At 40.4% G+C, this 26624-nt stretch overlaps 1 protein-coding gene across 1 annotated transcript in view; it reads right to left on the bottom strand.

Annotated features, from left to right (window-relative positions):
• The window catches only part of Sptlc2 (serine palmitoyltransferase long chain base subunit 2), a 71347-nt gene that overhangs the window by 8738 nt on the left and 35985 nt on the right, over positions 1 to 26624 (bottom strand). Inside the window, 3 exon segments of the mRNA NM_001246680.1 lie at positions 15188 to 15314; positions 21606 to 21825; positions 23027 to 23132. Coding sequence (NP_001233609.1) covers positions 15188 to 15314; positions 21606 to 21825; positions 23027 to 23132 — 453 coding nt within the window.

The following is a 26624-nucleotide window of genomic DNA, read 5'->3' as shown; positions in this document are numbered from 1 at the left end:
ACCATTCACGGGAAACTATAGATAAGATGGGCACACATAGCCCAAATTAATACCCTTTATATATAATAATTTCAAGTGGATCGGAGAAAAACACAGAACTTTAGATTCGACTGATCACCCGGAACACTAAGTTATGCAAGTGCCTTACAAAGAACAAGTGCTAATATTAAGTGTGATATGTATGTATGTATTCTGAGAACTGATAGGTTCTAAGAATTACACACCCTAATATTTTATCTCAATATAAATATCTCAATATGGGGCTGGAGAGATGACTCATAGTAAAGAGCAATGATTGCTTTTTCTAGCACCCTCATGGCAACTTACAACGGTAACTCCAGGATCCAACATCCTCACACAGACATTCATATAGGCAAAATATCAATAAAATAAATTCTTGAAAAAATCTCGATATAAAAAGACGACTATTCTACTTAAAAAAAAAAAACTGTAACTGATTGACTATTGTGTTGTTCCCCCCACTTTGTAAGACTGGCTCTCTCATGTTGTCTTAGAGTTTTTATTGCTATCAAGTAAAACCAAGGTGACTCTGATATTTTTGAGACAGGGTCTCTGTTGTGGAATAATCTTTCTGTACACTGTGAAGATGTGTTACTCTCATAGCTAGGCAGGAGAGGTTAGGTGGGACTTTCAGACAGGGAGATAATGCTGGGATGAAGAAGGTGGAGTCGCTAGGAGATGAAGGGAGAAACAAGGTGAGCATGCTGTGCTGAAGAAAGGTATTGAGCCACGAGGTAGAGCATAGATAAGAAATGTTAGTTAATTTAAGTTGTGAAACCTAGTTAGTACAGCTTAAGCAATCAATCGAGCATTTATAAGTACTAGTAAATCTCTGTGTGGTTATTTGGGAACTGGCTGGAGGGACAGAAAACTACACCTACAGTCTCTCTACATAGTCCTGGCTGTCCTAGAACTGACTAAGTAGACCAGGCTGGCCTCAAACTCAAAGAAATCTGCCTGCCTCTGCCTTACAAGTGCTAAGGCTAAAGGCGTGTGCTACCACCCCTGGTTAAATCCAGTATTTAATTGGGGGTTTGCTAACAGTTAATCACCATGGCAGGGACTGTGGTGGGTGGCATGCATGCAGGCATGCTCTTGGAACAGCAGCTGAGAGCTTTACATCCTGATTCTGATTCATAGGCAGCAGGAAGAAAGCCACTGGGCCTAGCATGGGCTTTTGAAACAAAGCCCACCCCCAGTGACACATTTCTCCTAACAAGGCTACACCTCCTAATTCTTCTTAAACAGGTCACCAAATGGGGACTAAGCATGCACACATTAGCCTTTGAGGGCCAGTCTCTTTCAAACTACAACATGTATATTCCAGGAATCAGAAAGTGACTTAGAGCTATGTGCCACCATGCCAGGCGTAGTGCAGAGCTGAGGATCAACCAAGGGCTTTGTGACTGCAAGGCAAGCATTACCCAGCCTCTTCCTCCACTTTTAGAGATTTCCTCTTCCAGCACTGCCTTCTGCTGGGACAAGATTTATCTTCCTACTGTGAACAGTGGAAAGTTGGACAAAGTACAGAACACAATGGCTTTCAGACACAGAGCAACAGAAGAGTTGGAAATGTGCTTCCGAGACAGGAAACACGATGAACCTGCAGGTGCTCAGTGCTACCTAGAGTGAAGTTCCAGGATGTTACACAGAGAAGGTGAACCCAGTCTTATCAGTTGAAATCATAATTAGAGAGGCCAAAGAGGCTAGGACTTTGTTGGGCAGTACATAGGAGTGGAGGGAGGTGTAAAGTGTATACTTTGGGGACCTGATTTGGGGTTCTACTGAGCTTTGGCAAGAGCAGATCTGCACATGCATGAGAAAAAACTGCATGAGAAGGGACTACTTATCCATATGATGAAACGTGTCATCAAATTAAACAACATCATCTAAAATCTGTGTACTTCACTACACGAAATGTCACAGCTGTAATAACAGCCAAGTACTCAGCAAGTCACCTGAAGCTACAAATGAGGCTAACATTCCAATCTCTCTATTCATAATCTTAATCACAGATAGCTGTTATTTAGTAATCATTCTTCTATAAATTGCAAACAAACAAAACAGAAGTCTCTAGAGTGTTACAGGCTGGGCTTGGCCCTCTTAGCCTCTGTTTCTTAAGAGAAAACCTAAATGGGCGGAGGGTGTTCCAAGAATTTGTAAGACAGGGGAAGTGTTATGAAAACAGGACTTGAGACTTAAAGCTTTTGTCTCGAGACAGGAAATAAAAATATAAAGGGACCAGCCCTTCCTTTCTTTCCCTTTTCTCTTTCTAAACAATTCTATGACACAGTCAGATGATATTGTCTATAAAAGTATTTATTTTCTATCTGTCCATCTGTCTACTTCCATTCCCATGACATCTTCCCCAGATATGTTTTTTACTATGTGTTTCTTTTGTAAATTCTGCCGAGAGAGACACTAAAGGAAAGCTAGCACAAAGAATTAGTAACGTAAGAGAAATGTAGTTCTGGGGCTGGAGAGATTGACTGCTCTTCCAGATATCCTGAGTTCAATTCCCAGAAACCACATGGAGGCTCATAGCCATCTGTAATGAGACCTGATGCCCTCTTCTGGTGTATAGGCAGCATGAAGACAGAACATTGTATGCAGAATAAATAAATCTTAAAAAAAAAAAAAAAAAGAAAAGAAAAGAAAAAAAAAGAAATGTGGTTCTGACTGCCTTTTAGGAGACTGATGGCACAGTACAACTGAAAAGATGTGGGTGCAGTAGAATAAAACACTATTCAGCAAAGAGAAGTTCAATGACACCTCTACACTACTAAGGCACGGAAAAGTCTTTGTGTTCCATGAAGTGTTCAACTGGGGATTTAACAGCTTAAAACAAAACTCTGGGTGAACATACAATCTAAGAATAACAAAAATTCTCCCTAGGATTACTGAACTCTGCAATCTAAATATCAAATATGGGAAATATAATAATTTCAACTGTTTAATTGCTGTTTAAAGCTGAGCAGGGACACCCAGGCAGGGAGTCCAGGACTTGATAGTCCTGAACTTACTAAATAAAGGGTAGGTAAACAGGACATTCTTTCCTTGTGCAAGTATATCTCCAACAGTGAGAACCACTGAGATTCCTGACTTCATTTACTCAGGAAATCAGTTTCCAAAAATATCTCTTCAAAGGTAACAGGGCCATGCAATCTTACATTCAGATACCGAAAGTAACATTTGCATTTATAAGAGACTCAAGAAAACAATGAATATGTTCTACTTCCGACTACTTACCCCATATAATGAAATGTGTCATCAAATTAAATAACAACAACTACCGGAAAAATGCTCAAGCCAAGAATGATGGTGAAAACCTTTAATGCCAATGTTAAGGAAACAGAGGGACAAAGACAGTGAGTTCAAAGTCAGCCTAGGCTACATATTGAGAATCTGACTTTAAGGACATCAACTAAGAGTTAAGAATCTTACCAAGAACACTCAGAACATAGAGAGGATGCTGTATGGCAGGGAAGCCAAACATTTGGAAAACATCCTGAGGCTAGTCAGTTGGCTCAGCACGTAAAGGTGCCTGCCACCAGGCCCAGTGACCCGAGTTCTATGATAAAACCCATACAGTAGAAGAGAACTTACTCTCAAAAGTAGGCCCATAACCTCCACACAGGTACCACGGTACACATAAATGCAAATAAAAATGTTATTAAACAATAACGATATGTTCCAGTACTCACTGTGTACCAGAAACAGTTCTAGACCCCCTAGTAAAACAGACCAAATCTGCCAGCATGGGCTTCCTTCCACAACAGGAATAAATACCTCTTTGATGCTAAACTGGAAAAAAGACTGAATCACCCAAGTGCTGGTGCTGTGAAGCACCAAAGTCCAGCAGCAAAACACTTGTCATCTCCAATATCTGTTATGACATGAGGTTGAGGCCAGCAGGGTACCACAATACCAGAGCCTCTTAGGCTTTCAGCTACCTGGCATGAGAAGCTCCTGGGGGCCAGATGGATCTCAGATGAGGATTACACTAAGATGATACCAAAAGGTGAAAAGTGGACTGGGGCTTGATTTCTAAGGCAGAACTTGAGAGCTCACAGAATATATAAAATATTTAATGAGTGAATGAACCTGAAGTGAAGGGAAGAAACCAACATGAACTATATCATTAGTGGGAAAGCACCACTTTTTTTTTTTGATTTTTAAAAATAATTACTTATTTTATGTGCCCTGGAGAGATATACCCTGGTCCACCCTTTCCAGTTTCTTTCTGCTTCTTGGTTGCCATGAAGTAAGCAGCTCTGATCTACTACAAGCTCCTCGTAGTTGTGCTTTAGGAACAATGGGACTGTGGTCTTAAACATTGAGACTGTGAGCAGAAATAACCCTTCTTTATAAATTGCTAATGTTGTGTGTTAGAGTAAATGCCATGAACACAAGAAATTCTACAGAACTCTGCACATTATCTCTGGTAGTCCTGATTTACAGTGCTGTGTTTATCTTGGTCTTCCCAGATAACTTTTTGCTTGACTGATCACTTTATTAGAAGACTGGTGAAAAGAATAGAAATCTAGGTCAAGAAAATAACACTAGGCACAGAGAGAAGTGGATAAAGACAGCAAAAAGCACCACCCAGAGGCCCTGGTGATTAAATACAGGGAGTGAAGAAAGAAAACCCAAGTGGGTTTCTTGTCTGGACAGCTCACAAACAATGTTATCACTGGAGACACAGAACACAAAAGAAAGCGGTATAACTGGGCAGCAAACAAACTGGAAAGGCTTCAACTCTAGAGGTTTAAGTCTCATTTGGGGATACCAATAAGGCTTACAGGGTAAGGATACTTTCTGCCAGCCATGATGACCTGAGTTTGGTCCTAGAGAGAAACAATTCGATTCCCACAAATTGTCCTCTCAACTCTACAAGCTCACTTATGTATGTGTACATATCTATGCACGCGCACACACACTCACACACACTTTTACTCTCTCTTTCTAAAACAAAATTTGGGGGCTGGAGAGATGGCTCAGTGGTTAAGAACACTGGCTGCTCTTCCACAGAACTGAGGTTTGATTTCCAGCACCCACCTGGTGGTTCACCCAGGGGATCGGATGCCCTCGTCTGGCCTCCACAGGCACTAACCACATCCAAGAGCACAGATATACATGTAGGCAAAACACTCATAAACATAAAACAATATAAGAAAACTTTAAAAATTATAAAAATGTAAACCCTATTTTGTGTGGAGCAAATCTTTCCCAAGGCCAGAGGTCAAAGAGACTACTAACTCTCAAAGATTCAAGCAAAGACTCCTTACTTATATGCCATTATGTGGAGGTTCTTTCCCACTTTCTAACTATTTGGCACACTTGTTTTTTGTTGTTGTTTTTTAGCATTTTAGTGTGTGTGGGGGGTGGACACAAAAAGCATGTATAGAAATCAAAGGACAACTTATGAGAGTCAGCTCTTGTTTTCACAGTGTGGGTCTTGGGGGCTGAACTCAGATCAATAGCCTTGGACAAAGGCACCTTTAGCATATGAGCCATTTTGCAGCTCTTTGGCACAATCTGAATGTGTAACACACAATCACAGCCAACTTTAAATGCATACTTATTTTACCTGCCTGTCACTATGACTCACAATTTAAAAGAAAAATTCATAGATTTTACCCTCAATTTTGTTACCTGTCTACTGCTGGGTGCAACTAGTGTCTCTCTGTCTCCCTCTCTCACCCAGATGAGGCAATTGCCCTTACAAATATGAATATTCAGGATGGCAAGCAGATGAACTGCTATTCTGAAGACTACTCACTACCAAGACGGGCTGGGACCTGCTATCTGGAACAGGCATAGAAAGATACCTGTGTTAATGTATCTTTAAAATCCAAGGGTCAGGAACTGGGGAGACAGCTCACGTGGTACACAGTGCTTTCTGTGCAAGCATGAGGACCTAAGTGAGGAACACCAGCACCCATGTAAAAGCCAGGCACAAGCCTATAATCCCAGTGCTAAGGAGGCAGGCACAGGATAATCCCATCCCTGGGGCTTTATGACCTGGTAGTCTAGTTGAACTGGTAAGGTGGTGCAAAACTGGTGCATGCCTTTAGTCCTAGCACTCAGGAGGCAGAGGCAGGCGGATCTCTGTGAGTTTGAAGCCAGCCTGGCCTACAGAGAGTTCCAGGCAGGCCCCAAAGCTACAGAGAAACCCTGTTTCAAAAAACCAAAAACAAGGGGCTGGAGAGATGGCTCAGAGGTTAAGAGCACTGACTGCTCTTCCATAGGTCCTGAGTTCAATTCCCAGCAACCACATGGTGACTCACAGCCATCCATTATGAGACCTGGTGCCCTCTTCTGGTGTGCAGCTATACATGGAAGCAGAATGTTGTATACATAATAAATAAAATCTTAAAAAAAAAACCAAAAAACAAACAATAACAACAACAAAAAGACTTGAAGGCAAGCAAAAACAAAACAAAACACCCACACACACAACAACAAAAAACCCACTAAAATCTTTTCTGTAGTGATGGCAAACATTTGATGCTTGTTAGTATAATTACTGCCCATCTTACGAATCTCATTATTTGGCTGAAGTTCACTTCCATGTCACCAGAAATATATAACAACTAAACTTTAAGGAACTTCTATTTCATAATTTTCACATTTAGATAATATTTTAGCTATGAGCTGTGCAGAACAGGTATAAAACCTCACAAACTTTCTGGGTCAGCAGATTCTACACACTGGCAAAAGTACCCACACAGGGTGCACAAAGAGCCCCATTAGTGTCTAGTAAGGGAGTGAGAGTTGGGAAAGCATGACAGTGAGCACACAACTCACTTGGCCTTTAAAGATCCAAAAGTAGACTGAAATCCATATCATCACATCTAAAAATACCGTAAAGCAGCAACTGGAGTGGAAAGGGTAAGGACAGAACACGGAAAGGGGAAAAAAATGAACGAGACTTTTTAAAAAACCAAATTGTATTGATAACTGAAATCTGTTCTACAGGTTTTCAGTGAAAGATGGAAACTCTTATGTCAAAACCCTATAAAGAGAAAACCAAAAGAAATGTTAACTAAAATACAAGATAAACTTTATCATTTCCCTTAAATTCTTATAAATGGCACCAGGGGTAAAAAAAAAACTTTGTTAGCCACTTAAAGAGTCCCAAAGGAAAGGAAACAAGTGCACCTTCAATAGGCTTCTAATAAACTAAGATACTGTATGTCTCAGTGAAGCATATTATAAAGACGATATTTGTAAAGGCTTCCAGGAAACAAAAGTTTTGTTAATGCTGGAGTAAAGAAGTGGGAACCAGGTTCATCAACTCTGAGCCCCTATTTTGCTAGACTGGTGACCAAGCTTCAAAGTGCCCAGCTAGGGTCACTGCCAGACTAAAGGACATCAAAGCAACCAGACCTGCCTCTCCATGCCCTGGAAGCCAGTTCCAAAGCAGCCCCTTGGCTTTCTATCTCCTTGTAAGAATGAGAGCAGCTTTAGCTAACACAGGCCGGTAAATTCCTCCCACAAGCAGTTTATCACCCCCCTCCCTTGTAGTGGCTTAATCCTTTAATTCGTTTCAATGCCAAAAAATAGGATTTCCTGAGGACTGCCACAGGATGTGCAACAAGCAGCAGGGGCAAGGGCTTAACGCTGTTGATTCAATATAATCAAAAGTTTAGCGGAATGGTTGCTAATGCACAGTCAGTAACACAGGACCCTGAACAAAAGGAAGAAAAGAAGCCAAGCGCTTTTGAAAAAATAACCAAATTTTAAAGGGTGCCAACTCATTCAGGATTGAGTCCCCCTCTCCTCCCCTCAGAATTTTTAGCATGTCAGGCAAGCATTCTACCACTCCGTTGCTTCCCCAGTCCAGGGCAGACAGTCCTAATTTGTCTAAAGACTATTCTATCCTCTGATGGAGCTGGAACACAGATAACATAGCTACTTCCCACCCCTGGTGTCAGTGTGCCAGGGTCCTAAGCAGTTAGGTTTCTGAAAATGATGAAAACCGCAGGTTAGCAAACATTCACTTCTTGCCCTTCCAATATCTTTTTCTTGTTTACGGCAACTGGTAGATTTAGTTTTGGTTCTCTCTGATGTAAACAAACTTTAAAATCTAAATAAATAACACGGTTAAACCTTTTAAATGCTAGTTTTCTTTCTGATTGAGGTTCTTTAAAACGAGGAGCCTCGTGACAATAATTATCAGTGGTTTGAGCAGAACATGCTAGACTCCTTTTTGTGGGGGGTGAGGAGACGGACCCCACCTAGTCCAGGCCAGTCCTAAATTTCCAATCCTCCTGTGATTACAGGCATGCACTTGGCTTAAAAACCTCATTTTTAAGAAACTCCACAGCATTGGCGCTAAAGCTAGGCTCATGTTGGAGGTATCAGGGATGCACTAGCACTGGTTTCTACACTTTCCTGAATATGAACAAGGTCAGGCACTGCCATGTTAAGATACCTCCGATGTAAGTTCTACGACTCTACTTTTGTGAGGTCCCTCAGACACCGATGAAGACTCTCTCCTTGTACTGACACCAAACTCTCCCAAGACTTTTCTGACTAAGTCACACATCTGGTTCCCCTGTCTTTGGGGAGTCCAGATTGAGAGACAATTCTGCAAATCATATTAGAGAAAATCTCCTGAACATGGTATCTTATTGCTGCCCTGTCTGCCTTCAGCAAAGACTCTGGAGTCAGAACTGAACTCAATTAATTGCTCTTACATAGGGCAAGATTTCACTGTAGCTAGCGGTTTTAGTACCTACACAGTCCCTCTTGAATAGAATTGCTTTACTTACTGTATTAAAGAAGCATTATGTGGGGGAGGGAAGCTCAGAAGCAGAGGGCTAGCTTACTATGTGCAAGGCCCTGGGTGAAAAAAACTTTAAAAGCATCATGGACAGGCTTTCTTCTTTAACATTGCATTACACTGTGAAAGTAGATGACAGAACAGACAAATCAAACATTTAGATAACCAGAGAGTCTGCAGGAAGCACCTTAACACAAAACCAACCCTTTGGTATATTCTCATCTCTCACTGGGGAGCTGTCAGACAATAACTGGCTCCTCTATCCTGTTAGGTAGTTGTACAGCAACAGACTCAAAGTTGAAGGACTGCTGGGACCAACTCTTCTAGACAAAACCCTCAGAAACAATTCTGGGGTAAAGAAGCAATGCCAACTGTGTTGTGGTATGCAGGGTTAGAGATGTTCTTCCCCACTGACTAAGCCACAGAGGCTGCAAATCCAGAATGGTGAGAAGAGTAATATCTCAGCTCAAATAAATGGACAAAAAAATTGAAGAGGAAAAGCTTTAAAAATAAATCCTACTATAAAATACAGCAACCAAAAATGTTTAAAAAGAAGCAAGGAACTCTATCTACTTTAACCCTTGAGATTTAAGAGCTTAGCCCCACCATAGCATGCAACCGCATCTCTAAATGAGGGGCCTCTAGTTCAGGAATCCTTTCATAACCCAAGGGAACCTAAGTGCCTTTCTTAGGTTTTCTACTAAGAACAATGTTCCATTTAATGGCCAAGTGTACATCTGTTCAAAGCCTAGCTTCCAGTCTGATGCTTGTGGGCATCTTAATAGCCAGCTTCAAACCAACTGCAACAAGAAACAAAAACAAGGTTCTTACTGTAAGAAACTTTTCTCTGCATTTGGATCTTGGAAAGAGAAACGAGAGTGGAAGCAGCGCACACACACCACATCCCTGCAAAACCTCCAGCATCCCAACTGCTTCTGACGTACAGAGAGAAGACAGGCAGCCAAATGCCCTAGTGGCTATCATTTGTCAGGCTGACCATTCACTAGGAAATTCAGGTGTTTTGTGGAAAATTAGCTGAACAAAATGAGAAAACTAGAAATAGGTCATTTGACAGCCTGCCTTAATAAAACATTGACTACCACCAGAAGTAGAAGCAGATGGACATAGGAAAGCCACATCCTATTTGGAAACGAGATACAGAAAGAACCTGCCCCACATATGAGCTCAAATTTCCCCACCTGTAAAGCGGTCCTAATGCTTACTGATTTTTAAAAAGCTTAAGTCATTGGTTAAAAGGCCTTTTGTGTTAGACAATGAAGCAATTAATTTATAATAGGAACTTTTTTCTTTCATTTACAGTAATTTACAAGAGGCTCCACAAGGAAAAAAACTCAAGGCTTAAGTTTGATTAACTATGTTAGATCTGAGTTTGCTTCACATAACTTGTACTGAGTTGTAGGTACTTATGGTTTCCCTAGGGATGCGTGTGGAAGGAGTTGTTTAGAAAGAGGGAGGGAGAGAATTAAGAAAAGAGCAAGGTGAACAAAAAAGAATGTTTCTGACTCTGAGTCTAGTTCCTCCAGGAATCTTATCCTGCCGTGCTGCAGGGCTGTTTTCAAAGACTCAGAGCACATCTTGTTCAGCTCCAACACAGAGTAGGTAGGGTACCTGATAAATGCTGACAATGTTTCTTGACAGCAGTGCTCTAGGCATTAAGTCACAGGCCCAGAGCTCAGCACTGGAGTAACTGCTCAAATGTTCTAGGCAAGAACAAAACCAAAAAGAAAATGCACTCTGACTTTTCTTTCTTCTAACCACTGCCAACTCTGCTCATTTACCTCCTCTCTGATCTGGATGTGTTTCTAGACAAACTCCATTAAAACACAGTAAGAAAGGAAAAAGCAGAAGGTACACACTCTTGGACTTGGAGGCAGTGTTGGGGGCAGGTCAAAAGCAGTCAGTCCTGAGTAGGAGGCAGCTCTCCTCCATACTGAGGCCTCTCAAAGACTTGGGAAGTGTCTGCTCCTAAATTAGTTGTTGACAGTTTCCTGGATCATCTAACACCTCATTAGCAAGTCTTTTTATTACTGGATTAATTCAAATAGACCAAGCCTAATCTTATTTAAACTTCAACCTACCCAAGCTCTCCTACACCAGTAAGGGATTTACCTAGGTTCTTTAGAAACCAAGTGCATGGGCCATGCTGATCTTCTCTGTATTAGTCCAATTTTTAAAACATGTGTTGCCGAAGCAGCTAGTGCATGAACTGGCATTGTGGAGCCCATTCACTACGGTGGAATTCTTTGCTCATCCAGGGACTAGGATGTGTCTGCATCTTTGTGTGTGTGTGTGTGTGTGTGTGTGTGTGTGTGTGTGTGTGTGTGTGTGTGTGTGAGAGAGAGAGAGAGAGAGAGAGAGAGAAGAGAGAGAGAGAGAGAGAGAGAGAGTGAGAGTGTGTGTGTGTGTGTGTGTGTGTGTAGCTTTGGTCCTGCCTCAACATGGTGAAGTCACAGACTTTTTTGACTCCCTATGGGAGGCCTCACCCACTCTGAGTGGATGGGGGGGTGGGTTAGGGGAGAGGTGGGGGGGAGAGTGGGGTGGGAACTAGGATTGGTATGTAAAATAAAAAAAATGTTTTAAAAAATAAAAAGAAACACACCCCCAAAGATTCAATAAAGAAGTTTAAAAAACGATAGTTCTTGGAAAGAAAAGAAAAAAGAAAAAAGAAAAAGAAACTAAGTGCAAACAGTTAAGCTTTCTCTATATAAAGTGACTTCTGCAATCACTGTAAAAGCTACCTGTAACAAGAATGGAGTTTATCTTTGATTTGGCTGTTCTGGTAGCATCTAACTACACAAACAATGTGCTGTAAATTATTTTACATTCAAGTGCAGTTCTGGAAATTTTTTAATGACTTAATTGATTTTTCTGTATATTTTATTTTGATGCATAAAGATCTTGGAGCTAAAATCCACCACAGAATATGGTCAGCAATGTATGAAGGAAAAGCTAGCTTTTAAAATGTCTGGTGGATTTTTCAGAACTTCCTAGGTCTCACTTTTCCTACCTAGTGGCCTGTTCTAACTTGATACTGCTATTGGAAGAAGGCCACTGGCAGCACAATTTCCATTCTCAAAAAATGACAGCAGTTTTAAGAGACTGTGGGATCCTCCCTGGCCAGCTACAGCTTTTCTAACAGCACTTCGAACTTCATTTCAAGCAGGATTTATTATGCTGAATGAATTCTTTTAAAGCTCTACTATAAAAGTAATATCCACATAGTAACATGCAACTTTAGCAATACAGAGTCATATTAAATAAAAATAGTCTCTTCCCCAGTCCCTACATTCTCACTTCTCAGAAAGCAGATTTGATACAAATCTGGCTTTTCTGCTTGTAAACTCCACAATGGTAAATCTCTTTCTTTGTCTTTGTGCCATCATCCTTGGTGGAGTCTGGGAAAGTCCTTCATTTTTCTAGTACACGTTTCCTCTGTGAATCACCACCAATTTGCATGATATTGTCCTTCCTTCCTTCCTTCCTTCCTTCCTTCCTTCCTTCCTTCCTTCCTTCCTTCCTTCCTGTCCTTCCTGTCCTTCCAAGACAGGGTGTCTCTGTGTAACAACAGTACTGGCTGTCCTGGAGCTCCCTCTGTAGACCAGGCTGGAACTCACCTGCCTTTGCCTCCTGAGTACTGGACTTAAAGGTGTGCACCACCACCACCTGGCTCAATATTACTATTTCTAATCTCCCTTATGGCTAGTTATCTTCATAAACTTAAAAACATAAATGCCAGAATCTGTTTATAAACTTATGGTGGACTCTTGGTTCTTTATTAAGTATGGTAACAGCAGTGGAAGAGTACATTGAAGTTCTGGCCGAAATAACATTTTTTTTTTCTGTTGTTTTGTTTTTATGCAGCCTCTTTCCATAGCTCAGGCAGGCTTTGAACTCACTAAGTTGACCAGGCTGGCCTCAAACTTGCAGCAATCCTCCTGCCTTAGTTTCCAAGTACTGGGATTACTGGCATTTGCTAGTATGTTTGGCTGGGGAAAGAATTTAGAAGCCTCTAAAGATGTCTGCCAACTCACTGCAAGGTATTCAGGCTAACCTTAAAAACACACAGTGGAAATAAGCAAAGATCACTCTGTAGTTCTAGTAACACTCAAAATAGCTAATAACCTAAACGCATCAACAGGAGGAACAAAAAGGCTACTCTAATATTGTAAAAGAGAAAACAAGTGAATGAGAACCTCACACACAACATGACTCATTCATGTAACACTTAAAAACACAAATCACACAGACAATCCTCATTCTTGGAATCTGGTCTATTTCTATAAGTATAATAGAACGTAAAATTTCAGGTGGCAAAACCTACATATTATTGAAAACAGGAAAAATTATACTGTGTCCTTAACTCATCCCAAACTTTCCTATCCTGCAAACCATTTAAATACTATTAAATACCCACATAATTGTCTACCTGCTTTAAGCCCTACAAAACTGAGAATACTGCAAGGATTTTCAAACGACACTATACAATATGCACTCTTCCCATTTGTGCATGCACTAAGGTCAACAGGCCTTAGTGTGGCATTTCCTTTGGATGTAAAGACTGCCTTTGCACTGAGGTCCCCCTGCATCTTCATGGACATTTCTACATGCCACAGGGCATGCCAAGTAGTGTAACAATATGGCACAACACATACACAACTTAAGCAGACAGGTGCCAAGTCTCCTGAGGAAGGGCTGAGATATGACTTGTCCTCTCAGTAGCCGCCTCCTCCTCAGACTCCCTCAGACGAGTGCCTAGCCGACAACTCTCATGGTGTGCAAGAAAGGCTCATGACAGTGGTTTTAATTCATCTAAATCACTTAAAATTTTCAAGTTACCACAACAAGTATGACAAGCCTTCCGACAGTCAGTGAAGAAGCAGACAGATGACCCTAGTCCCCAACCATCTCAGTGTTTCTAGCGCTGGAATCTTCTAAGCAGGTCCCAGACACCGTGGAGCAAAATTAAACTTTCTTCTTGAACAGGCAAATTCATAAAACCAACGCTGACAACACTATTTCTAAAAGTCTCTCCATAGAGAAAACAGGATCACTGACAGGTGGGAACAGATATAAAGTCAGTTTTGGTTTCAGAAAAGTCTTTGTCAAAACCAGCCATCCTATTTAACTGTTTCCAGTGCAGGCTGCAGTTCATTTATAGTACCACCTATTACAGAGTGGAGAGCCCACGGCTGAGGATGTGAAATCTTCCAGAACCACAATGCCTCTGAAGCAGCAAGAGAACAAGTTAAATTAAGTTCCGGTCATACTGCTAGTAGAAAAACATTGTTATGGGGCTGGAGAGACAGCTCAGTGGTTAAGAGCACTGGCTGCTTTTCCAGAGGACCTGGGGTTCAATTCCCAGCATCTACATGGCAGCTCACACTGTCTGTAACTGCAAGATCTGATATCTTCACACAAACATACATGCAGGCAAAACACCAATGTATATAAAAACAAATGAATTTAAAATTTTTTAAATGTTAATCTTGTTTGTTTTTGCTTATGAGCCAGGCCTCAAGATACATAGCTGAGGATTACCCTGAATAATTAATCCTCTTGTCTCTGCCTCCCAAGTGCCAAGATTACAGACTTGTGTTACAATGTCCCATCCTTGAAAAGACTTTTAAAAAAGTAAAAATAGCAAAAACAAATTACCCTCATTTCATAGTAACTGATCAATACTGCCCTCTGGTGATACATATTAATAGACAAGGCAACATCCTTTATTGTTAATTTGTTCTGTTTAAGTAACTGCATCTCTTTTGAATGCACATCCCACCAATGACAAAAATAGATTTAAGATAACCTTCATTATGTATTGTTTATTAAATTAGAAACTTTAAAAAGGTTTTAAATCAAGGACATTTACTCTGGAAACATACTATTGCTGATACACATATCACTATGTAGTGAATTACATTTCCACATAAAAAGATGAGACTAAGAAAGACCCTGAAGGGAAATGTCCTAAATTAAAAGCACAGTAAGACAGCAAGGAAAGTCACATCCTGTGTAAAGCAGGAGAGGTGGTGGTGGTATACACCTTTAGTCCCAGCACTTAGGAGGCAGAGGCTGTGAGTTCAAGGCTAGCCTGGTCTACATAGAATTCCAAGACAGCCAGGGCTATATAGATAGACCCTGTCTCAAAATAAAACAAACAAACAAATTCCACAGGAGGGAGCCTGTTCCCGAGGCGTACGTATCTAACACATAGAAAGAGTCTATGGAAACCAAAGTCTCACAGTGGGCTCCATTGGAAACCTGACTCCTAATTTAGGAAACACCTCAACCAAAGATCACAGTTGGCTGCTAAGTTTCTACTAAGCCAAGAAATGCTTCCTGAAAAAGACCTACCAAGGCTGGTGCCATCCTGCCCCATGATGCACTTCATGGAGGTGATGATCTGCTCCATCACAGGTGGTGACATTGACGTGGCATACACAGCACTGTGAGAATGTGTGCGCAGGTAGTCTATCAGCGCCTGCGGAAGCAGAGGCAGATATTTAGAGGCAGTTCCTGAGCACGCAGTTATACAAGTGCTTTCCTTCTAGGTGCTACTGGGCTCTTCCACTCAAAGGCCTGGAGCAGGGTGCTAAGCAGAGCCTCAAAATCAACCAACACCATCACAGCTCACAGCTGCCCAACAAGGATGTCAGAAACAGCAAAGTCTTGGGTTTTGCTTTGTTTTCAAATTCATTTTTAAAGAATCATTCTAAATTTGAAGAACAAATCATTTGATGTTACAGATTAGTACACAAAGATGAACTAAGAAAGTGCTGAACTGCCTTTTGAGATATAATGATTCATTTTTACATGTCTACCCTAAACATACACAGTCATGCTTATATCCTAAGTAACAATTTTCCTGAGCTGGGAGTGCATCACTCAGTTGTGTAGCAAACCTTGGCAGGTGTGAGGGCCCTGAGTTCAATCTGTAGCACTCCACCCTTCCCAATATTCTTCAGAAAGAGATTCATAAATTGGCAGAAATTCATTAAGTCATTAAAATATTATCACTGAGTAAAATAAATTAATCATTCTCATCAGGATGATTAAAAAACACACACAACTGATTTTATATCAGCTTTGATTGTTTTCCTGTACCTTTTAATACCGAGTATTTTGCCTGCACATGTGTATGTGTACCAAGTGTGTCTGTGTGATCCTCTACACTCTGGAACTGGAGTTACAGCTGTCTGGTAACCAACATGTGGGTGCTGGGAACTGAACCCAGATCCTCTCCAAGAACAACAGGAGCTTTTAGCTGCTAAGCCAATTCTCTAGATCCTCATTTAAATCATTTCTGGGTTGTTTTGTTTTTTTCAAGACAGGATTTCTCTGACCATCCTAGAACTAAATCTGTAGATCAAGTTGGCCTCAAATTCAGACATCCACCTGCTGAGATTAAAGTCGTGCACCACCACCACCACCAGAGCAAATCTTTCAAAATAAAATATGCACGAGAATCTGGTATATTATTAGGTGTGATATTACATGCTTATAACTCTAATTTCGGGATGATTAGGCAGGATTGCAAGTCTAAGGCTAGTCTGGGTTACAAAGTGAGACTATGTCATAAGTGAAGAGGAGCAAGCAGCAGCATATGTACCAGAAACAGTAAAAAGACACAAAATATAACCATGAAGTAGGCTGGTGCTTCTAAAGCTCTCAAAATTGTACACTAAAGCACAAATATGTTATATCAATACAGAAATGACACTCTGTATGACTTATTATCCTTTAATTCATAACAATATATCTTATTAAAAATTAGTTAACTTCCAAAGCTAGCTTTTCTAATTAATAAAAAGGTAAAAATTGATTATGAAATTTATCAAACCTGATTAGAAGCAACTGAAAATGGGTCTTTCTGCTGGGTGGTGGTGTAGGCCTTTAATCCCAGCACTTGAGAGGCAGAGGTAGGTGGATCTCTATGAGTTAGAAGCCAGCTTGGTCTACAGAGTGAGTTCCAGGATTACACAGAGAAACCCTGTCTCAAAACCCACCTCCACCCCACCCCACCCCACCATCCCACAAAAAAAAAAAAAAGGAAGAAAATGGGTCTTTCTAAAGGCAACCAATTATTAGAAGAATGTCTTTATTCAGTCATCAGTGTCCTAGCTGGAATGAACAGACATTTGTTCAAGTCTTCCCAGGACAAGTATACAACAGAGAGGTAACTGGATGTACAACTCTAGCAGAATTTACTAGAACAATCCCAGGTAGTTAGACTGAGGCTAATGCCTAATAAGAGTAGAAGTGTTTTTTGTGAGGACTATGAATGATGCCTGCAGATATACACCACACACAAATAAAACTGAAGTGCGCGCAAGTGTTATGAAATGTTTCCTGTAGTAAATGGCTTTTCCACACACACTTCAATTCACAGCAAGACTGCAAGAGACACCTAAACATAGAAGAGAAGAGTACTGATGCCAGGCAGTGGCGCACACCTTTAATCCCAGCACTCAGGAGGCAGAGGCAGGTGGAGCTCTCTGTGAGTTCAAGGCCAGCCTGGTCTACAGAATGAATTCCAGGACCAGTCAGGGCTACACAGACAAACCCTGTTTTGAAAAACCAAAACCAAACACAAACAAGATGGTCACGATATTTTCCTTACTTAAAGGCTTCCACAATTTCTTGATCAGGTCATCCTACAAAGTCTAACTGAAGTCTGTTTCAAAGCTAACTTGGGAAGTTCTGCTTCTGAGGTGATCTGACTAGTCTATTCATTCTAACCAACAAATACCTGTAAGTATTGAACAATGTGACATTAAGAAAGGACAGAACCTGGTATCAGGTCACAGATTCCTCTCTCATGCATGGCCCCCTTTTCAGTAACACCATCTTTCATGTAGAATTGGTCCGTAACTGCTGGGTCCATCCCACTCATCAAAATTTCCAGGGTTTCTTCTGGCTGCCTGATTGCCCAAATCTGGTAAATGGAAAGTGTACAAGTAACTGTGGCCAGAAATTATGCACCCCATAATCTATTTGAGAAAACTGTTACCACATAATTCCATTTCCCCCTGGAAATTCTGGATGTAGGTACTCTTGACAACAAGGTTTCATGAAATTTTTTTAATTGAATGAAACCCACTGTAATCATTGTAAGGGGAACTGGCTGATATCACATGCCTTCAAAACAAAGCATTTCTTGCAGATAAACATGCTATTTTTAATGAATACACAAACTTCTTGCTTCCTGCTTGTTGGTTTGTGTCAGTATCAGCAGTACATATCCTTCCAAAGCATTCCACTTATGACCTAGGGTGGCACAAGGATCCTCAGACCCCTGGTCTATGCTGCACTGCTGTCAGAGAACCAAACCCCTAGCAGATTCCTGGTCCCTAGTGAGTATCCAACAACCACAGAAAACGAATTAAACTAAATCTCTTTTCCTACTAGTACTTCTGTGGGTTGTTCAAGTTTTGTTACAAAACTTCAGTTTCCTCTAACTACAATTTTATGTTAACTTTTTAAAAAGAGTAATAAAAGTGTCCTGACTTTTGTTACTGTTGGGAGTTAATGCTAAACATATGCCTGTTGGTAGCAGAGGCAAATATAGTACCCTTTCTTGTCAGGCCTGGTGATAGCCCTGGACTTTCCCATCAGGGTAGGAAAAGCACTACTTAATGACCACTGCTACACTGTATACATTGAGAATGACTATTCTTTAATGTTCCAATTGTTTAGTTCTAAGAAAAAATTCAGAGTATTTATGAGCACTTACCATATGAGTGCTTGGCATACATTTCTTTTTTTCTTTTTTTTTAATTTTTTAAAAAATTTATTTTTCTTTTTTTAATAATTTTTTAATTTAAACTAAAAACAATCTTATTTTACATACCAATCTCAGTTCCCTCTTCCTCCCATCCACCCATGCCTCCCAACTACCCCCCCATCCACTCCCCAGGGAGGTTGAGGCCTCCCATCAGGACCCATCCAAGTCTGTCACATCATTTGGAGCAGGGCCTAGGCCTCCCCCATGTATCTAGGCTGAGAGAGTATCCCTCCATAGGCAATGGCCTCCCAAAGTGCATTCATGCACTAGGAATAAATACTGGTTCTACTGCCAGAGGCCTCATAGACTTCCCTGGTCTCTCAACCAACACCCACGTTCAGAGGGCCTGGTTCAGTCTTATGCTGGTTCCCCAGCTATCAGACTGAGGTCCATGAACTCCCACTTGCTCAGGTCAACTGTTTCTATGTGCTTCCCCAGCATAGTCTTGAACCCTTTGCTCATCCCTCCTCCCTCTCTTCAACTGGATCCCAGGAGTTTGGCTCAGTGTTTAGCTGTGGGTGTGTCTGCTTCTGCTTCCATCAGCTACTGGGTGAAGGCTCTAGGATAGCATTTAAGGTAGTCATCAACCTCATTATAGGGGAAGGACATTTAAGATAGCTTCTCTACTATTGCTTAGATTCTTAGTTGGGGTCATCCTTGTGGATCCCTGGACATTTCCCTAGTGCCTGATTTCTTTTTAAACCTTTAATGGCTTCCTCTATTAAGGCATCTCTTTTCTTGCTCTCCTCTATTCTTCCCTTGACTCTATCTTCCTGATTCCTTATGTTCTCCTCCTTCCTATCCCTCCCCCTCTTATGCTCCCAATTTGCTCAGGAGATCTTGTTCCTTTCCCATTCTCCAGGGAACCCTGTATCAAGGCTGACCAAGGTATTCCACCATAGGGAATGGGCTCCAAAAAGTCAGTTCATGTATCTGGGATAGGTCCTGGTGCACTGCCGGGGAACCCCCTCCAACAGATCAAGTTACATAACTGTCACCCACATTCAGAGGGTCTAGTTCAGTCCCCTGAACTAGGTTCCCCAGCTATCAGTCCACAGTCTGTGAACTCCCACTAGCTCAGATCAGCTGTGGTTTTCCCTTTCATGCTCTTGACCCCATGCTCATATGATCCCTCCTCCCTCTCTTCAAATGAACTCCAGGAGCTCAGCCCAGTGCTTGGCTTCCATCAGTTATTAGATGTAGGTTCTATGATGACAATTAGAGTAGTCACTAATCTGATTAAAGAGGAAGGCCTGTTCAGATACCCTCTCCACTATTACTAGGAGTCTTAGCTGGGGTCATCCTTGAGGATTCCTGAGAACACACAATCATACCACAAGGACATTTGCTCAACTATGTTCATAGAAGCATTATTTGTAATAGCCAGAACCTGGAAACAACCCAGATGCCCACCAACCAAAGAAAGGATAAAGAAAATGTGGTATATTTACACGATGGAGTATTACACTGACATCTTGAAATTTGCAGGCAAATGGATGAAACTAGGAAAAAACTATCCTTGAGTGAGGTAACCCAGACCCAGAAAGACAAACATAGTATGTACTCACTCATAAGTGGATATTAGATGTAAAGCAAAGGATAACCAGGCTACAATCCATAACCCCAGAGAAGATAGGTAAAAAGGAGGACCCTAAGAGGGACATACATGGAAGGCCCCAGGAAGGGAAAATAGTTAAGATCTCCTGTGTAAACTGGGAGAGGATAGAAGGGAGGGGGTGGGGATGGGAATATGAGGGATCAGGAAGACCCCAAGAAGGGTAGGGATGGAAGGGGGAGAGCAATGAAAGATATCTTGATAGAGGGAGCCATTATGGGGTTAGGGAGAAATCTGGTGCTAGACAAATTCTCAGGCACACATTTCTTAATAATGTTACAAGTTTTTTTTTCCTTTTCCGTCTAAGAGTCAAACTGAGGTCAGAACACATGTCAGCCAGCTCTTCACTACAGAATTATAGGCCTGGCCAAGTTCTTTTCTAGCCAATAGCTTTATGGAAACATAAGTCACATTCCACCATTGTCAGCTTTGTAAAGTGTACAATTCAATGGATTTTGGCATAGAGTGGTGCAACCCTTACCATGACCTAATTTTAGAATATTTTCATCATCCTACAAGGAACACATCGGATCCATTAATGGTTATTTTCCATTTCCCCATCTCCTTAACCCCTGGCAACTACTAATCCACATTCAGTTTCAATACCTACTCTAGATAAAACAAAAGAAGACCATTATATAATATAAGCTTTTGTGACTCACTTCAGTTACCATGTCTGCAAAATGCATCTGTGTTGCAGCATAGGCACACATCATTTTAAACTATTACCACATTACAAGTCCCCCCCCATTTACTTTTACTGATGAGGACACTAAATAGTTAAAAATGCCTTCCCCAAGGTTTCACAAAACAAAAACACATTCAAATGCAGACAATACACATGATTTTGAATAGATTTTTTTCTTTCTTTCTTTCTAGACAGGGTTTCTCTGTGTACTTGCATGGATTCTTAATTGCCTTAGAGGTCATATATAATTTTAAAGGTGAAAAATAGGCTTTACAGTACACCAGTGCTAACAAAACCTTCTCTTGTTTGTGGATTCTGATCTTCCATTCCCATTGGCTCCTGCGACAACCCTCTGAAAGTGTGAGCACAACTCAAACCCAACAGAAGACTGTGTGGCAAACAGGAAGCACCACTGTGCACTCTTTTACAAAAGAGTATTCTATATTTCAGACCAGAATGTAGTTTAGAAAGAAGCTCAAATGAGCAAACAACAAACAATGAACAGAACCAGCCTTCAGCTCAGCAAGAGATAGCAGAGTCACTCCCCAGGCATCTGAAGTAGGAAGTCTACCAGCACTAGAACATGAGCCACAAGCACATCCAGGATCCCCAAATCCCATTTCAGGACCCATCTACTTCTAGGAAGGTCCCATCTCTAATTGGCCACTCCAAAAGGGCTGCTTACCTTCTTGCCTCCAATGTATCCTCCAGAAGCACCAAAGCTCTTTGTGAATGTTCCCATCATAACATCTACATCCTCGGGATCCAAGCCAAAGTAGTCTACCACACCTCGCCCTGAAGGGCCAAGGGCCCCAATGCTGTGTGCCTCATCCAGATACAAGTATGCCTTGTACTTCTTCTTGAGAGCAATCACTTCAGGAAGGCGAACAATAGACCCTTCCATGCTAGCAAAACAGGGTTAAAAAAACACACAATGAGACTTTTTAACTCTCAAAATTAGCAACTGGCCACTTTGTTTTTAATGCTTTGAAAATTAAAAACCTGAAAATTCTACCTCTGGTTTTAAACTAGTTATGTGACTTGGCAGGAAACAGGAGGTTGACTTCTCAAGAGTAAGTGCTACATTGTAATTGGTTTTATTTCACAACAGAAAGAATTAAAGTTACAGAAGATTATTTCTGTTTGCTTTTGTGGGGCTAGGGGGTTAAAAAGGGGCTCTTGCATATGCTAGGAAAGTACTCTACCAGTGGGCCACATCTCCAGCCCACAAGAGTCTTCTAAAGCTTGCAATTACAAGTAACATTAGGCTCTGTGCTCATTATACATGCCTTGAGTTCCTGCCCAGGGATTTCTTCAGTGGATTGTGGCCTCGGACATGTAAGCCAAAGCCAAATAAACCCTTTCTATGCAAGCTTGCTTTTGGTCATGGTCTTCATCACAGCAATAGACATCTAAGGTAGGCTGTCCAATTAACAAAAGAAAAACATCTTAAAATTAAAATACAGCTTGGCATGGGGCATATGCCTGTAAATCCTAGTACCCAAGAGGCAGAGGCAGAATCAGGAGTTTAAGGTCAGTGTGGCTACATGAGACCATATCTCAAAAATAAATAAACAAATAAATAAATAAAAAATAAAATAATAGTAATAACAACAAAAAGTAACTTATTTTTAATTATTTTGATGTTATTTGTTTTGTTTGGTTTTGTTTTGCGGGGCTGGACATTGAACCCCAGGGCTCATGTATGCTAGATAAGAGCACAACCACTATGCTAGGGTCCTGCCATGTATTTGGAGGTCCCCAAATAGATGGTTCACCTGTCTCAGCCTTGTGAGTACTGGAATTACAGGTATGTACTCTCACATCTAGCTTTGTCATTTATTTTTGATAAATTAGAATCTTTTATATGTAAGCTTTTCATACACAGTAGAAAAAATAACCTCGATAGAAGAAGGATCTGGGAGCGGTGTACTATACAGACTTAAAGACCTTTGGGCTCAGTGCCTCCTGTTTTCAGGTATTTAACAAGTCATGAACACTGTCTCCTTAGTTTCTAGAGCGGACTTGTCTAGCCAGCCCTTGAGCTGAAAGCTTACATGTCTTTACAGGCCTAGGCCATATATAAGCGCAATAGAGAGAGAGTACCTATATATGCCTTCCACAAGGATTAGGATTTTCTTCCAGGGCCTTCTTGTCCGAGGTTGACCATAAACAATGGCATCTTTCAAAAGCTTCTCCAAGCTTTGCATATCTATGGCACAAAGAAAGAATTCAGTCCTAAAGTATCTTTTTTCCTAACAGTATTAGAAAAATGAGAATATACATTTCTTATTCAGAAGTATCTCAGATAGCAAAGGACATTAGCATAATTAGAGATGAGAAGAAAAAATATTAAGATATTACTTCATGCCGGGCATTGGTGGCGCACGCCTTTAATCCCAGCACTCGGGAGGCAGAGGCAGGCGGATCTCTGTGAGTTCGAGACCAGCCTGGCCTACAAGAGCTAGTTCCAAGACAGCCTCCAAAGCCACAGAGAAACCCTATCTCGAAAAAAACCAAAAAAAAAAAAAAAAAAAAAAGATATTACTTCATTAATTGACATTTAAATATGCCAAATGTTCAAAGCTATCAACAAGATCAAATGACTGGTAACTATATTAGTTGGTTAGATAGAAAATTACTGTTTTTATGTTAAACTCTCAGCCTCTGAATGAGCTTTTTTGTGTTTTTAAAAATCAAACTGCATCTTTAATTCAAGTGATTCATCTAGAAACAAGTGTATAAAGACCAAACAAGAGTAAATAAAATACATGTTCCTCTTAAAAAGCAAATATGCATGGACCTGGAGAGACTGCTTATGGTTTTAGAGCACTTATTGTTCTTTCAAGGACCCAGGTTTCAAGGACCTGTGGATACTGGTAATCAAAAGTCTAGTTCCAAGGGATCTAATGTTCTCTTCTGACCTCTGTGACCACCAAGCATGTACATGCAGGTAAAACACTCACACATAAGTCAAAACAAATACATCTTTTAAAAAAAGTAATCACGGAGAAAGAACTTCAAAGTGCATGATCTATTTTCTTTTACCCAGGATGCAATCAATAGATGCTATTAAACAGCCTTCTCTTTGTACTGGTTAAAAATATTCCACTCATGCTGGGAGGTGGTGGCAAACACCTTTAATCCCAGCATAAGTGAGGCAGAGGCAGGTGAATCTGTGAGTTCGAGGCCAGCCTGGTTTACAAGAGCAAGTTCCAGAGCAGGCTCCAAAGCTACAGAGAAACCTTGTCTCGAAAATAATAATAATAATAATAATAATAATAATAATAATGATTTATAGATAGACAGACAGACAGAAAGATGCATTCCAGTCTGGGACATGGATGAGTCTAAGCTTAAAAACAAACAAACAAAATAATGATTTACAGACAGATGATAGACAGACAGACAGACAGGTACACTCCAGTCTGGGACATGGATGAGTCTAAGCTTAAGCCAGCTTGGCAATCAGTTGAGACTGTTCCATGTTCACTTCATCAGATGCACTGTTGAAAGACAGTGTTTGGGGCTATCATTAATAAGGACCACAATTTTCCTCTGGAATGCTTTGAACTCCATTGGTTCCATCTCTATAGATTTTATACTCAAATAATTTGAATGATATTTGAAAAAACTTCTCCCTAAAAATCTAAGCAACAATAAGTCTGAGGTATATGTCAAGCTAGTGGAAGACCCTACACTATAAGCTTTGATTCTGTGTTCCTTTAACTGCTTGTTATTGAAAGAGGGGGTCAAAATTGCACTACTTTGTCCTTATAATTGAACTTTGATAGGAAAGGGAAATAATGTGATAAAAACACACAGCAGGATGACCAAAGGTCACAGCTGTGTCACACCTTTCAGTAAATGCAACATAGAAATCAGTATACTGCTTGACGGGAAACAGGCAGCACTCTCCAGAGCAGTAAACCTGCCTGACCCAGAGCAGGAGACAAGTAAGTCTGTACTCACTGTTGTTGTTTCCTATGTTTATATACAGAAAGGAGACAGAATGTAAACAGTGGTTCAACATTTTAGACAAAGATAACAGGAAAAGAAAGCTGACTATAGTAGTGCACAGCTGCAATCCTAGGACACAGGAGGTTGAAACAGGAGAACAGCCTAGGCTGTATGGTAAGCTCCAGGCTAGCCAGGGCTACACAATAAGACACTGTCTCAAAAAACAAGCAAGCAGCAACAGTGAAAAGTCTACAAACTTTAGACAAAGGGAACTATCTATAACAAGAATGCTTGGGCAGATTACCTACTTAGGAAAACTATTTCCATCTTTCTTTCATCATATACCCTATAAATTCCATGTAAATTAAAATTTACATATGCCATTAAATTCCCACAGGAAAATGTGAGAACATTTTCCCCCTTAATGAAGAAGCATTAAATACAATCTAAAAGTCAAAGACATTTTGATGAGTCAAAATAATAAGACATTTAAATAAAAATAGTGCAACATAAGATACCAATAAAAAGACATCAGCTTGAGAATGATCAGCTTATAAAGAAACATCTACAAATACAATAGCTGCATAAAAAATTGCTCTACACCTAAAAAAGAAATAAGACCCCAAATATTGTGTCCTTATTAGGTTCAGAATGATTTAAAATGATACATAATAAGCCATGCTGGTGAGTGAGAACAAGTGGCCAATGCCACATTATCTGGAAAGGTATTAAAAATGTACACCCTTTTTCACTGGGCACTCTGAGGCTGCTCAACATCAGTCAGATGATCTTGCAAATATGTGAGTGGAGTACTGTTTCTAGTTTAAAAGCGGAACAATGGTGTGTCTAGACACATGACACTTAAGGATAAGAAGAGTCAGAGGTATGGACAAGAGGTTAAAAGTTTCACAATGAAAAGGTCTCAATCACAACAACACACTGTTCCAATCTCACTGTAGAACATTTTACATAAGATAAAACAGAAAAAGAATTAAGTTATTGTCATCCAATCCTTCCAGAGGTACAGACCTAATATTTTGGTCTATATTATTCTACAGTTTCATCTATATACAGTTTGGCAAAAGAAGATATTTAAAATACAACTGGGTGATCTTTCTCCTTATATGTGTTTTAAATTATGAAAACTATGGTTTTTATAAGTTTTTTTATAAGATTGTGATTTCTGCACTTTAATTTTTCAAAACTATTATTTATGCACTTTAAAAACAGCGCACAAAGGTATTTCCACTTAAGGAACAAGTTTTAGCTTTAAGATACCATTCCCTAACATCTCTGTATATTACTGCACAGAACATTTGTCTGACCTTGTTTTTCTTGTACATGTGTACATAAGCATGTGTGTGGTATGTGTGTATATATATTTGTGGATATTCATACATGTGCAGGTACACATGCATATGTAGGTATTTGTAGAGTCCAAAGGCTGATGTCATGTGTCTTTCTCAATCGTACTCCACCTTATTTTTTGAGACATTGTCTCCCCTGAACCTCATGAATTGAGCCAGATTAGCTAGCTCCGAAGATCTTCTGGCCTCCATCTCCTGGTGCTGAGATTATAGGTATGAGGTTACATGCCCATTTTTTCTGAGTGCTGAGAATCTGAACTCAGGTTTTCACACCTGTATGGCAGACACCTTATAAAATGAACCATCTCCCCAAATACTGTCTGTTGTACCTTTAATTTTTTTTAATGCAAACAGCAAGAAGTTTTATTCAGCAACCG

Source organism: Cricetulus griseus, chromosome 5, assembly GCF_003668045.3.
Source record: "Cricetulus griseus strain 17A/GY chromosome 5, alternate assembly CriGri-PICRH-1.0, whole genome shotgun sequence".
Lineage (NCBI taxonomy): Eukaryota > Metazoa > Chordata > Mammalia > Rodentia > Cricetidae > Cricetulus > Cricetulus griseus.
The sequence above is the reverse complement of the archived record's forward strand: the minus strand, read 5'-3'. Positions and strand labels throughout refer to the sequence as shown.